The 15,267-nt window shown below is 38.1% G+C and overlaps 1 protein-coding gene across 1 annotated transcript in view; it reads right to left on the bottom strand.

Moving 5' to 3' along the window:
- Window positions 1–5,175: 5,175 nt before the first annotated feature.
- The window catches only part of RAB2A (RAB2A, member RAS oncogene family), a 32,474-nt gene continuing 22,382 nt past the window's right edge, over window positions 5,176–15,267 (bottom strand). Inside the window, exons 7-8 of the mRNA XM_083748088.1 lie at window positions 9,640–9,708; window positions 5,176–6,313 (exon numbers count right to left, since the gene is read on the bottom strand). Of these exons, the coding sequence (XP_083604214.1) occupies window positions 6,218–6,313; window positions 9,640–9,708 (165 nt within the window). The 3' untranslated portion in view covers window positions 5,176–6,217. The remainder of the gene's footprint in view (window positions 6,314–9,639; window positions 9,709–15,267) is intronic.

Here is a 15,267-nt window from a genome sequence, read left to right on the forward strand (position 1 = left end):
AGTTCAGAAATTGTAACCTGCAAATGCCTGGATTCTGCTCCCTTAGCTGGCTGGCAGTTGCCTCAACATAAGGCCTTCCTTACTTCCTGGTTTGCTAGCAGCAGTTGCCCATCCGTTGATAACATTACAAGACCCAAACTTGGTGGGATCTGGACTCAACTTGTAGTGTGGCAAGAAACTTTGAATAGAGGTGTATGTATTCTGTACTCTCCTCACCCCGTGTTATTCTTCATCACTACAGTGGTACCTCTGGATACGAACGGGATCCATTCCAGATCCCCGTTCGCATCCTGAAGCGAACGCAACCCACGTCAATTTGACCGTCTGCCCGAGCAGCGAAACCCGGAAGTAGCGCGTTCCGTTACTTCCGGATCACCACGGTGCGCAACCCGAAAGCGCTCAACCTGAAGCATATTTAACCCAAGGTATGACTATAGTTCTAAACATATTTCAGAAATGTTAAAGCATTTGCTTTATGTGGCTGTGGATAAGTTGAGAAAAAGGTATGTGAGTAGCTTCTTAATATTGCAGTTGTCTACCAAAGTTTACAAGGCCAGTCATGCCAAACAGAACATTTGAAATGTTTTAGTGCTTAAAAAAAAATCAAGACGCATTTATGATTATTTAAAAAAAAATCTAATGTAAAACTTCATTAGTCTTTTCACCTATGTAAGGAAGGGCTGAGGTCCTTGAATGTTGTATACAAGGGCACATTTAGTTTCTAAAGTGAGCATTCTTATCTATAAGAAAAGGTGATTTATTTAATTACACACCCCTTGACAGAACTACAGCCCTACTTAGAGGGTCAATTTCACCCTCTCTAGTCAGCACTGTATACAGTGAGGTTTTCGTAGCAACAGTCTTTTAACTCAAGCCAATTCTACAGTAGGAAAAACTTTTCAGCTGCTAAAGCAAGCAGGGAATAAGCCTCTGGCTCAGATCCTCCTTTACTGTAGCCTGAGTAGGGTAATATACTGTAATTGGTTTTCCACATTTGCCAAGAGTCTGTTTCCTCTTATCATCCACAATATTTAACACAGGGCTTGTAATAGGTCCAAAAATAATAAAATCAGTCCCAAGAATAGAAGTGATAGATCCATAACATGCTGCTTTTTGTCATGGTCTTGGCTTTGTTAGAGTCTGTTAGTAGTTTTTATTACCAAATGATGTGGTTTCTTTCATGCGCAGCAAACCTAGTAAAGACATTTCATCAGCTACTTACATAATACCGACATGGATTATTTACAGACTGAGACTTCAGTGGCACAATAAAACAAAATTAGTATGGTATACTATTAACAAAGTTACGATGTAGTTAGAAAAGAAACTCTGCACCTCCACCAGTGAAAAAGGAGCAGTACAAGAACATATGTATATAAGCCTCCTCTTGGGAGAAATCAGCAATATGTGGAGTTAATTATATTTTTGTGTATGTAAGAATAGTTATATAATTCTTTTTGCTGCAAAAAACATACTTCCCCTATATTTGTAGTACGGTTTTAATATTTTGTAGTTTTAAAACTGCATAGCTTGTCTCATATTGAGGCAGATAGGAGATAAAGGTATTTTAACAAGTACAGATGACAAAATATGTAACTACAAATGCTTATACTGCAACTCTAAACCTGCTTACGTGGGAGTAAGCCTGACTGAAATTAGTGGAAATTATTGAGTAGACATGCACTAGATTCTGCTGTTATTTAGAAAGAGTACATTACATTGAAGGGACGTGGGTGGCGCTGTGGGTTAAACCACAGAGCCTAGGACTTGCCGATAAGGTCAGCGGTTCGAATCCCCCCGACGGGGTGAGCTCCCGTTCCTCGGTCCCTGCTCCTGCCAAGCTAGCAGTTCGAAAGCACATCAAATGCAAGTAGATAAATAGGTATCGCTCCAGCAGGAAGGTAAACGGCGTTTCCATGCACTGCTCTGGTTCGCCAGAAGCGGCTTAGTCATGCTGGCCACATGACCCGGAAGCTGTACGCCGGCTCCCTCGGCCAATAAAGCAAGATGAGCGCCGCAACCCCAGAGTCAGTCACGACTGGACCTAATGGTCAGGGGTCCCTTTACCTTTACCTTTTACATTACATTGAACTCTAAAGTTAGTCTAAAGGCAGGGACTGGGAACCTATGGCCCTCCATGTTGTTGGATTCTAATTCCATCAGCCAGCCAGCATGACAAATGGTCAAGGATGATGGGAGTTGTAGTCAAACAACAGTGGAAGGCCACAGATTTTCCAACCCTGTCATAAAATGCATACAAACTGTATGTAAATGGAAACTCTGGAATACACTTACACCTAAGAAAAATGTATCTCACTGCTGAGGTCTCTTCCTACAAAGCTTCAGCCATGGAGTTTTCTAGTGGCCATTTGATCTGATGTACCCACTTCTATGCAAATATAAACATTGCTTTTTAAAGTTCCATTCAGTAATATGGAGCAGATTGACTTGGTGCTTGTAATCACTATCCTACTGTGGCAATGGCCAACTATGTGTATGACAGATCTCATATGTACTGTCATAACAAAGTTCTTTCATCCAACCATATTTTCAGCACCTACAAAGTTTCATAATGCTAAAGCAACACCTCTAATATATCTGATGTATTGATTTGACAGGAGAATTAACAATACCTGTTGAGAAACAATAGTTTGAAGTACAAAAGTCTATTAGCTGCTTAGTACCAAATCTGCAATAGGTAGGCTATGAACCAGCTCAAGCAAGGTAGACTATGTACCGTATTTTTCTGTGTATAAGAAAATGTTTCTTCCAAAGTTTTTTCATCAAAATTTGAAGTCATCTTATACACTGGAGCATTTTCTCTGAATTTGGCATGTTCATTATCCCACACACTTCATTCAATTCAGTCAAAGGGTGGTGGGGTTATAGCCATTTTTTTAATTTCCTCATGAGCAAATGGAGGATGCAGAAAGGTGGTTTTTTTGTAGCCTCTGAAGTGCTCTGGAGTGAATGAAGCTGCTTTCTAAAGCAACAAATCAGAGTCTAAACAGTCTCTTGTGGTTGATGTAAGTGTAAGAGAGGGTTGTGGCTATCCAACACCAGACACTTTTCAATGAAACCAATTATCTGGACACAGGCCTGGTTTTGGCACTGAAACAGACCTGGTCATCCCAATGAATAACCTGTCAGGAGAGGTCCAGGCTTTTAAGTTAGGTTTGCTTACATCAAACTAGCCTTTAATGAACTGCACCAGCCGCTTTTCCCTTCTAGCCACAATCTGAAGTAGTAGAACTAAACTTGAAAAACACCAGAATGAGGCTCTTCCATAGAAGCCTACCCATGTTTTGAAAATTTCTAATGAAGGTCTTCCAAGCACCTTCCTCAACTAGAGCCAGGGCTTTTTCAGCTGCGGCTCCAACCTGGTGGAACGCTCTGTCACAAGAGACAAGGGCCCTGCAGGACTTGACATCTTTCCGCAGGGCCTGCAAGACAGAGCTGTTCCACCTGGCCTTTGGTCAGGGCGCAGCCTGACTCCCTCCTTTGGCAATCTTTACAAGACTTTAGTTTATGGTTGCCATCAATTTTGATTTTAATTCATTTTTATAATGTTGTACTGTTTTAGTGTTGTTAGCCGCCCTGAGCCCGGCTTCGGCTGGGGAGGGCAGGATATAAATAAAATTTATTATTATTATTATTTATTATTCTTTTAAACTAGCATATTCCAGGCACCAATGTTGAAAAAACCCTCTTTGTTGCATAACACACTTAAAGAGGGTTTTTTCAACATTGGTGCTTGGAATATGCTAGTTTAAAAGGTAACCTAGTAACTACACTACAGTGGTACCTCAGGTTAAGTACTTAATTCACTCTAGAGGTCCGTTCTTAACCTGAAACTGTTCTTAACTTGAAGCACCACTTTAGCTAATGGGGCCTCCCGCTGCTGCCGCACCTCCGGAGCACGATTTCTGTTCTCATCCTGAAGCAAAATTCTTAACCCGAGGTACTATTTATGGGTTAGCGGAGTCTGTAACCTGAAGCGTATGTAACCTGAGGTACCACTGTATTTTTCTTGGCACCAGGTTAAAACATTTCTATTTTTCCAGGCATTTTAATTTGTGCAGTACCTCAACCTGCCACGTTATGTTTTTAGCTTCTGCTTCATATTATTGTCCATGCTGTCATTTTATTTATCCTCTTCTCCAAGGTCTTTGATTAATTAAACAATCTATGGCTTTTAAAATGGTGTGGGGCTGTTATTGTTCGTCGCTATGGTATACATCTTTATACTGTAAAACACCCTGTGATCTTCTGATGAAGGGCAGTACAGAAATTTAATAATGATAATATTGCTTATTTTAGTATTGATAGAAACAATCATTCACCAGCCCCAAATCTGTTGGATGATGGGTGGTATGCAAATATTTTGAATAAACAGATCACATTTAAGCCACCCTGGGTGCCTTTTCAGCTGAAGAGAAGAAAATGCTTAAAATAACTAAATGCTAAATTGATTGTGTCTTTGAGACTATACACATGCTTGCAATTAATCTAGAAATGCATTTGTGAGTTCTTGTGCAGTTGTATTATTATGTAAGGAAAAATCACTTGTACAAGATTAGCTTAAATGTGTAGATTCAAAATTGAAAAAAAAATTACAAACCTTCAGTTTGTTAAATAACGTTTTTTGGGGTGGGGGTGATTTTTTAAATGTACGAAGTAGTTCTCAGCAACAGGCACCAAATGGATAAGCTTTGTTTTACCTGTCAACAAATAGTTATTGGCTCCTTGCTAAGTACGGACTGGTCACCATCTCTCTGATTAATCCACCTCATGATTGCTGTGAAGCTCAAGTGCTGCTCTGAACTCAGAGGAACGAATGAGATACAGCTGTAATGAATAACTGAACTCCAAAATGCATTCTTCAGCTAAAGTATACCCACCAAGACAACCTAAATATGGAAGAGCAAGAATTGTGGTATTCCATTTGAACATATCTATATATAGTTTACCCTGGAAAACCCAGCAATACAGATTAGGGTCAAGAAAAGATGCTCTTATCTAGTTAAAGAGTGTCATTAATATTCTCTACTTGAAATATATAATTAAACAGGAGTTTATTTTGCAGTGATGTATACTAATTCATTAGAAGCATGGGGGAAATTGGAAAAAATCATGTGGAGTACAGCACTAAAGCATTTCCAAGTTTGGCCTTAATCAGGATTTTCAATCTGGCAGTTTTATTGTCACACCCCCTTCACAATAGACAAGATGCTTACCATATTAAGATTACAAGTTGTCACCAAAAAAGAAAAAGAACCAAATCAACTTTACACAGCCACTGTACATCTAAGTTGAAAAACTATCCTTGATGGAAATATACCTAGAAATGAAGAGGCAAATAACGTTTTAAGAAATATGAAGTCTTCATAATGTGCCATTTTATGAGTTTCAATGCTTCCTGTATTTTTCATTCATTATAATATGTTTAACCTACATAATTAAGGCAAACAGCTAATCCATTTCTGAAGAGGTGCTGTGGAAGTTGTGAGCAAATAGCAAACATTTGGCATTAAAATAGGCATATGTAGCTTCTAATACTATACATAAAGCATTTTTTGGACTCTAGGATAATGACAAAGGGACAAACATGCTAACAATGTCAATAAGGTTTAAAATTCAGCATCTAAGCAAATTCCTAATAATGCTTCTGTAGTTCCAAGCTCTAAATGTATAGAATTTATGCAAATGCATTAAAGAATTATAGCTTGGCAAATACACCCAAGCAAGTTATTAAACTATATATACAGAAAGTAAATGATAAATACAGAAAAGAGTCCTTCTGTTTTTCTTTAGAGCCTTGAAAATGGACAAGAGTTGAAGACAGTTCTACAATATTAAACATTAGGAAACCACTGTAGTTGGGCAACCTAACTACACAAACTGATTAAAATACTCAGATGACTTTGTAGTGTTTAATACAGTTCGTAGTCAAGGGCACAAGACAACATTTAACAAAAAATAATCACATCAATTGACTTAGAAATCAAATGGAAATATAGATATGAATACAATCTCCAAAACCTGTCTTTTAAGTGAACATTAACCATTTATTCAAAGTTGTACAAGAATTTGAAGAATAAAGTCTTCTGCAACATGATGCCATCTTACAATAATTTCATGTCGTAGTTGAAATTGAGCGGGGGAGGGTGAAACAAGTTAGTAGGCCCCTTCAGGCAGCTAGGAAGTAAAAATAGGTTCAACAGCAGCCTCCACCAGCCTGTTGTCCTCCCTGATTGCCTGCAAGTGTTGCATTAGTAGCAGCATGCTGAGGGCCGATCTTAATGCCATTTGCCTGAAATAATAAAAGTTGAATGCACATTAATATTTTTGGAACACTGCCACAGGCTACAGCATTTTAAAGTAGTTAATCTACTTCTGATTTATGAACATCTAAACTTATTGTCTCCTTTTCATGATAATCAAGCCGTAGGGGGAAAATCCTATTAAAAACAATGTCTGGTAGCAATTAAGGAAACAAAAATCAAGAATAGGATATATTATTTCATTTTTTCACCATTTCTGTACAACAGAATCCAATAATCTATCCTTGCCAGTATTAATGTATATAGCATGGGCCAAACCTATACACAGAAGGTTTTCAAACTGTTTCATAACAGTAGAAATTCTTAATATGCCTAATAAACCTTTGGTCCCACCAAAAGAAGTAAGTTCAGGTTTCTTCTGGTCTCACACAGCAAACCCTTTTCTTCTCTTGACTGCATTTCCTTCTATGTTGAGTCAGCTGTACAGACTAAGGGCATACAAGTGTTCTGTGTCATCAATAATTTCTATGATCCCCAAAGACATGGCAAGTTGCCAAGAACCACACACAGAGTAGTTCTTTCATTCATCAAACTTACACTTATATCCTAACCCACACTCCCTCAAGTGGATTTTACCTAAAAATACAGCACTTTAAGAAAAGTAATACAGTAGCTTCAGAAATTAAGCTCTTAAGGAAACTTTGCGTCACAGTAAATCTCAGATTTATAGTGCTTGGCAGTTGTTCTGCAACAGTAGTAGCCTTGGGGTTTCTGGCACTAGCTCAGTATTGACAGCAGCTGATGTGGTTTCTTTTCGCTCTTTGACTCCTCTTTAATAAAAAGCATGCCCTATGGCTCATTGGTTTTGCCCCCTCTGGGCTGGTAGCAACTTCTTGAGGAATCAAGGAGCCAGACTTGGCACTGAGCCAAGTAAATAGCATGCACTGTTGGCTCTTGACAGCATACGGCAATCAAATCTCCATAAGGCACAGTAAAGCAGTCAGATTCTATATGAAACTCGACAGATACAACAAGCATTCTTTTTCAGAGCCAATGATTACTGTCCAATATATATGCTATCCACTGCTAACTTTAAACCATATGTTCTTTAGTTATCAGATGAGAATGAGATAGTTCAAATGGTACTAGGGAAAATAAGGAGAGAGGCATAGTATATAGTGTAACCCTGCCTTCTCATGCTGGTATTGTGCTAGTCGTACCACTATTCCTGATAATTCTAGACCCTGCCACACTTCATTTACACACATCCAGGGGCCTGCAGCTCTTCAAGGCACAGCAGAAACATGCTCAGCATGAACAGGGGAAGGTTATAATATGTGCTGCTATGGATAAACCCCTCTCATATGCAGAGGAGGCTGGACAGAACTAATACAAAATGAGTAGTACAACTTGTGAAGATGCAACGTTTGCTCTAAGGAAGCTTCATTTTCAGAAAGTGTTGCATGTGCCATATTTTAAATTTAAATAACACTGAACAGTTAGATTTATTTGGTTTCTTTATATAAAGATAGCCGTTAGACCCATAAGAAAATAGTTGTCATTGAAGACATGGAGCCTGCACCTGCTGTCTAGCCAAAAAAGCTCATCTCCACCCCATCACCCTGTTTACTATCTAGCCTGATGAAGAGTTCTGGAGAACTTGAAAACTTGCACACTATTTTGTGATATTTTGGTTGATCTCAAGAAGTAATTGCCCTAATACGGATTTGGTGACATTGTAACAAAGTAAATTCACTCCATCACTTTTATGAGCCGACAATCCTGTTCAAATAAGTTTTCCCTTGACTTGTGGGCACATGTTAGTTTTCAGACATTTTCTATTAGATAATAAAAATAATTTCTCAACACACAAGACCACATTCAAATTACATATTCACTACCGGAGACTGATAATCTTCATCAGAGAAAACCAGTAAGGTGATGTCACTTTGTGAAAAATAAGCAAAATCTAAGAAAAGTAAAACTAGCTCATATTAGTTTTCCAGTATTCAATCTTCAGAAGAACTGAGAATAAAGAAGAATAGAAGAATAACTCTGAAGACAACCCTCCAAAGCCTTTTCTACAGTCTCATAAATGAAGGGAGGAACTGTTGCATGGTCATACTGGAACCTCCAGATGCTGAGCAGATGAGACCCCTCTAAAAGTAAGTGCATATGACAACTTTGCCAGAGTTGTGAGTTTGTAACACAAAGCATTTTACTGAGCAATGCGTTTCAAGAGAAAGTAAAAATGGAGGAAGGTCTCATCTGACAGTTAATATCCTCTAGGTCTGAAATATTAGAATTCTATTTCATCACAGCCATTTGCCAAATAAAAGGCAAACAGGAAATAACATAATAAAATGTACTACACCTAATAAGGGCTGTATCCCAATATAGTTTTTAGATAGCCCCAAAGATTGGATGTGCCTAATGGGGTTTTACTTTTATTCCTTTAGCAACAGATCCCATGAAAAACCACTAACTACTTTTGAAATCTCCCTCAGTTTCAAAAGTAGTTTGCAATGCAGCACACAGTCTGGTTTTCAAGAAACATATGCTCAAAGCTCCCTAGGATGTATGAAATGATGTGTGTGGCTGTTTGGATTCCAGCCACTAGCTTCCCAATTAATGAATCAGTGACCTAGAGATGAAAGACTAGCTCTGACCATCCAGTCTATGACAATCTGTCATTTTCAATTAAGGAAGTATATTATGAGACTTTGAAGAACATACCACGGAGATCTCAGCATGCATCAATATGACACCCATGAACTAAAGAATCTGCAGACATGGATGGTATGTACACCTATTTGAAATATGGTTTTCAAATCTCTCAAAATGAGCAAAACTAGAGATAACAAATTCCACGTATATAGAATCTAGCCATTTAACACCTCAGTCCTATGGCTACTGACTTGGAAACAAATCCCAAAATCAAAAGGCCTTACTCTGATGTAATTACACATAAGATGGGATGCTAAATCTTGAATATAGTAAAAATTTCATGCGTCTCATATTTATTCTGTCTCTGACAGTACCCAACTCACATGTGGCAGACAAATTATCCTTTTGATTACTCATTTTTACTGGGAAAATGGTTTCTGAAAGTTGCTGATATCATATGGAGAAATGGATACAAATGATGGATACTTTTTCTTTGGAAGATTTAAAGTTGAGTCTTGGTTGGAGAGAGGAATTTTATACTTCATACTCCACAATTCTAACTATATCTACCCCAAAATAAGAGTATACAAGGAGCTCAGCATATGTTCAGTGTGTGTAACGAGCTTGGTGCAAGATGTGAGAATTGTTATTTTGTCTCTTACATCATTCTAACATTTGAAGAACTTACCTCATTATTAATGTCAAAAACGCCTTCCTGTATTTTCTCATAGATTTCTTTTGCTGTATTAATAAACGCCTGAAAAATAAATAATAAAATTTGAGGCTTTAAACCCAAATTATGGATATGTGCACTTCATAAATATAGCACAATAAAAGCACAGAATTTTTGTCCCAGTAAAGATAGGGTATGTGTGAATCTCCCAGTGAAGATGACATGAAGGGCTCTTCAGTGCCTGCTGGAAAGTCTTGCAGGAAGGGGAAGGATTAGGATTGTGTGTATGTATGCAACAAGATTAAGCAGAGCCCCCTCTTTCCACTAAATGGGGATGTTTCATAAAGAGGGGAAAACTTTTTTTCCTTTTCCCATTCGCTAGAAAGTGCCCACTCCTTACTATATAGCAACTTAGCAACTTTTTAAGCAAACTACTTGTGAATCTAGCCCATAATGTTATATTCTAAGTGGCTATGCAGAGTCTCACATGGACAATTTTTTGTACCATTGGCTATCTGATCCTTTGCAGCATTGTTCATTTATTTCTACTCTCAGCTTCCTGTTACTTAACCAGGTCCTGAGCCACAAAATGATCTCACATTATTCCATGACGGCTAAGTTTACTCAGGGGTCTTTAGTGAAGTTGCTTATATAGCTATAGTCAAAAAATAGGAAGGATATTAACAATATCTACAAGATACATAAGTGCAAGAGTGTTGATCAGAACATCTATTGAGTAACTTATGTGTCTTCACAGCGCAATGTCTGCCTATGTCCACAGAACTAAGTTCCTGTTGAACCTTATAACCCTGAACTTTTATCTCATCCCCCTGCTCTCCTTCCTTGCATTTTATCATTAGGCCTCTGAAACTGAATTAGCTTTAATATTGTTTACATAGCAAGCAATGTTACTACAGATGTATTTTAGCTCAAGGAACCCAAACTTCCCTCCCATTGTTTTCAAAATTTCTCACAAAAATAATGACAACCTTACATATGATGGAGAGGTATCATCTTAAAGTACAAAACATTTCCCGCTCCCAAAAGTCTACAGGAAACATTGACTTTAAATTATTACCATGCTTAACGTATTAGCCAATTATTATTTAATGCACAAAATGGCTTTGTTTCCCCATTTAATACTATGAGAAGAATTTGAAAGACAATATACTATGTAAGATTTTAATGGCAGTAGCAAAGTTAGCCAATATCGCACATCAAGTTCTTTTGACTCCTTACAACCCTACAATGCAGCTATCATCTACTCAAACTTGCCACGCCTGGTCACAAATCTAATTCAAATATTAAAAAGTAAACAGAGTTCATGGAGGGGAACAAATCATACCTTTCCTCATTTCTACACTGGAAGCATTTGACTGCTGAACTTGCCACCAGAGCTTTGTTTCCTAATTAACAGGACTGATATGTTTTCACCTTTAAAGGCCTTACAGCTCCCTAGAGTAATCAATCTACTGCAGCTCAATTACTGCACCAAGTGCATACCACAGCCAGTGAAGGAGACTTGAACAACTGCAGCCATGAGTGGAAAGATATGAATATGCATAAACTCTAAGTGGGTGATCGAATCATCACAGAGGGTCATGAGAATTTGCAGCAAAATAATGAGAAGAATTAATCATTGCAGATTCACAAGGCACTTAGGAAGTGAGTAGGTTTTTCAAACGTGCACTGGAGCTCAGAAATTGGCTTTCAGCCAACTCTGAATTGATTTGCATTCTTCAGAAATGGAAGTTTTCAATATAAAAAAAGAAATACATTGTATTTTGGCTTGTGATAAAACACCAATTACTGCAAGGGCATAATATGCCATAGTAATTGAAAACTACTTATAACTTTGGAACTTCATACAACTGTAATCTCTTATGCAATCTGCTTTGTTTTCATAAAACAATTTTAAAAAAAAGTCAATTCTCAAATATTAGTTCATCTTGACGGCTCACCCTTAAATTTTTTTTTTAAAATTCAGGCATTAAATCCAAATCATGTGCACATGCAAAGAGGAGTATGGCATTATTTAGACATCTATTAAGAAGCGTACTGATGGCAAATAAAGGTCATGATACAGCAACTAAAATGTCATGATTGAAGTCCCATATATGTGGGAGGCTCCCATGCTCTTTTATGACTGTCTACACAGATAGTGGCTAAACTACATGTCATGGTAAGCCAATATGAAACAAATGCCAACAAGAGGTAGTGGTTTGTAGTTTGCACTTCCCAAACAAGTCACAAATAAAAACCAAGGTTTGTTCTTAGTTTTATAACCTAGATAAAACACTTGCAATTTCTCCATTTCATGTTATGTAAACGTATAACTGTTAAAATATGCTTACTCTTTCACTCCAACAAAACTCATGGCTTCTGACAATTATCCATTATAATGGCGAAATAATGCCAATATCCTATGAAGGTGATCATAGGTCAATGGTAGACTATGAATCTGCCATGCATTTATTAACTCCAACATCTGAAGGCACAACAAGAAAGAAAAGTGGGAAGCGTCTAAAGAAACCGGTGTGGCTGTATAAGGAGCTTACAGAGGAACTGAGATGAGGAAAAGGGAATGTATAAGAAATGGAAGGGAAATCCTAAAGGAAGAGTATAAACAAGTAGCCAACAGTTGCAGGGAGAAGGTCAGGTGGGCCAAAGCTCTGAATGAGTTCCAGCTTGCAAGAGGTTAAAAATAATACAAAAAGGATTCTTTGGCTAGTGTTTCCAGTTCTGGGTGCCACAATTTAAGAAGGATATTGATCAGCTGGAACATGTGCAGAAGAGGGCAGCCAAGATTATCAAGGGTCTGGAAACCAAGCCTTATGAGGAATGGTTGAGTGAGTTGGGTATGTTTAACCTAGGAAAGAGGAGAGAGACTGAGAAGAGATATGATAGCCATCTTAATATCTAAAGGGCTGTTCTATGGAAGAGAGAACCAGCTTGTTTTCTCCTGCTCTGGAAGGTAGGACCCAGTAAGAGCTATTTTGACAGTGGAATGGACTCCCTCGGAAGGTTGTGGGCTCTCCTTCCTCATCAGAGGTTTTTAAGCAGAAGTTGGATGGCCATCTGTCGTGGATGCTTTACTTGAGATTCCAGCAATGCCAGGGGTTGGACTAGGTGATCCTCGGGATCCCTTCCAACTCTACAATTCTATCATTCTATCTCTGGTTGAAAAGATATCAGTTGGTAGGACTGAGAAAGCCTAATGACATTGTGTGATTTCAGGCCAAAGTCTCACATGTTTCTATCCTCTTTTTTGGTGTCAAGATTCAGCAGTATGCCAATCTGTCTTAGTTTAAATAAATCCATAACCGCATAATCTGACTGAAGATGCAAATTATGGAAATGTTATAGGTTTAACATGGGGACAAGACACATTTTTAAAGATAGACAATATGTTGGTTGCAGCTTGTCAACAAACTTGCAAAATTTATTGGCATATTAGTATGCACAACAAGAACACCTATAAATAAATGGTTGATTTAATAAAACTCAAAATTTATGAACATGACTTTTGCTACAAAAAGAAAAATACTTTCTCTTTACAGAACATTAAAATAATCAGATTCTGACTTTTCTCTTCATGTAACATGCTGCCACCTGGTGGTTTTCAATATTAATTTAGATTTACAATGGTCAATGATTTTCAATATTAAACTAGAAAATTTCTAATAGTATAGTTTTATTCCCCCCCCCCCAATTCACTAAATATTATTATGCATATTAAGCTTAGGCTTCTCAGAAATTGAGGATGTGGGTGCAATCCAATGTTATGAAAACAAACTTTTGTTTGTGCAACAGGACTTCCCTTTCTTCTGTTTCCCCTTCATTGCTCCCTAAATCTGCTCTGGTGGATTGGGGTCCTGTCAGAGCACATTTTCGAGGCACAGAGGGGCTGCAGGTAAGAGAGGAAGAATATGTTCTGCTGTGTGAGCAGAAATCCATTCTGTTTATGCAGTGTTAGACTAAATCCTATGCATTGCCATATGCCATCAAAACCACAAACCCTTGGCATGTTCAAGCACTGTTATTAAAATATTTTAGAAATCTTCCCTGACACTAAAATTTAGTGGTTCTCAAACTGTGGGCAAGATTTTATGGTGCGTGCATCCATGCAGCAGCCATTTTTTTTTGCAGCCAAAGCTACTATTACTAAGCATAATATTGAGGCAGCAAATACAGAAGCTCCTTTCCCTCTTTTTCTAGTTGACAGTTTTTTAGGAGGGAGCCCAAAAACAACCTGTTATAGTCCTTTCAACAATGCCAACGTTTAATCTGTGACTTGATGTACAGACGTTGAACACACAGCAGTGCGCTACATATAAGATTCTGTATGCTTACTTTGGTTGCTGGTAGATGCATGTCTTGTGTCTGCAAGTTTAAAAAAACTGAGAAACACTTCTTAATTTTTGTATATTACCTACTAGTTTAAAAGTGCCCTGAATTTGTGACAATTCTACTAGGGTTTCTTTGGACGAATTTGCACTAAACAATAAACCATACTACTTCACTAGTACATGGAGGAAACAAACCATGATAGTTCAAATTTGTTCTTCTCATAAATCAGTTTTCTTGAGCAAATATAATGCCAAGCCAGAGAGTCTGGTTTGTTTCTCCCCAGTGGAAGAACTATTAACTATAATTTACCATGAAGTATGAATGGTGCCTTTAAGGAAGAGCTAATGAATTAACTTTCTGAGGACTATGGCTCTGAAGTTCATGGCAATTGAGAGGAAACCAGATTTATGAACAAGGGAGAAATTACAACAGCAGCATATTTTAGCAAGGTACTCTGAAGTGACAGGTGATAATAAGTGGTGCAGGTGAACCTCGGTTTCCAAACATTTCGGCTGCCAAACTTTTTAAAAGCCAATTGCCCCAAAGCCAGAAGTGAATGCTTCCATTTTCGAATGTGCCTCAGAAGTCAAGCGGGTTCCAAGGCACGTTTTTCCATTTTTTCCCATTGAATTTGCTGACAGCCCTTTGATCCTCAGTTTTCAAACGTTTCAGAAAACCGAGGTTCCATTGTAGTAGGAAAAACCAATAGAGAACGTTGAGGTAATCTAGACAAGATGAACAAGGTAGATAAGCACTTTAGTTAATGACAATGACGACTACAACAATTTTATTATTGGGCTAATCTCTACCAATAATTTTAGTTGCAGATGGGCTAAGTACTTCTGGTACAGCTAATTCTATGGAAAAGGAAAAGACTAAGACTAAGGAAAAACTAGAGAGGATTCTGTGAAAACAGAAAGGAGGATGGCAGAAGGAAATAAAAATGATGACTTAAATTGTGAGAGGATGTGATCTGTGGTGGAAAGTACAGTGGACCCTCTGGATACGAATGTAATTTATTCCAGGGGTCTGTACGTACCCCAAAAAGTCCGCAAGCAGAGGAGCCGCTTCTGCGCAATACAGCGCTTCTGCGCATGGTGAAACCCAGAAGAATACACTTCGGGTTTGCAGTGTTCGCAACCCGAGTTATGTTACCCGAAGGTAATGTAACCCGAGGGTCCACTGCAATACAATAGTTGCAGAAAACAGAAAGGAAAGGAGCAAGAGACCCTAAAACTTGCAGGACATAGAGTGAGAACTGAAAGGAGAGATGTGGGATGAAGGCAAATGGAG

The sequence above is a fragment of the Podarcis gaigeae genome (genome assembly GCF_964106915.1).
Source record: "Podarcis gaigeae genome assembly, chromosome: 7".
In the NCBI taxonomy this organism is placed as follows: domain Eukaryota; kingdom Metazoa; phylum Chordata; class Lepidosauria; order Squamata; family Lacertidae; genus Podarcis; species Podarcis gaigeae.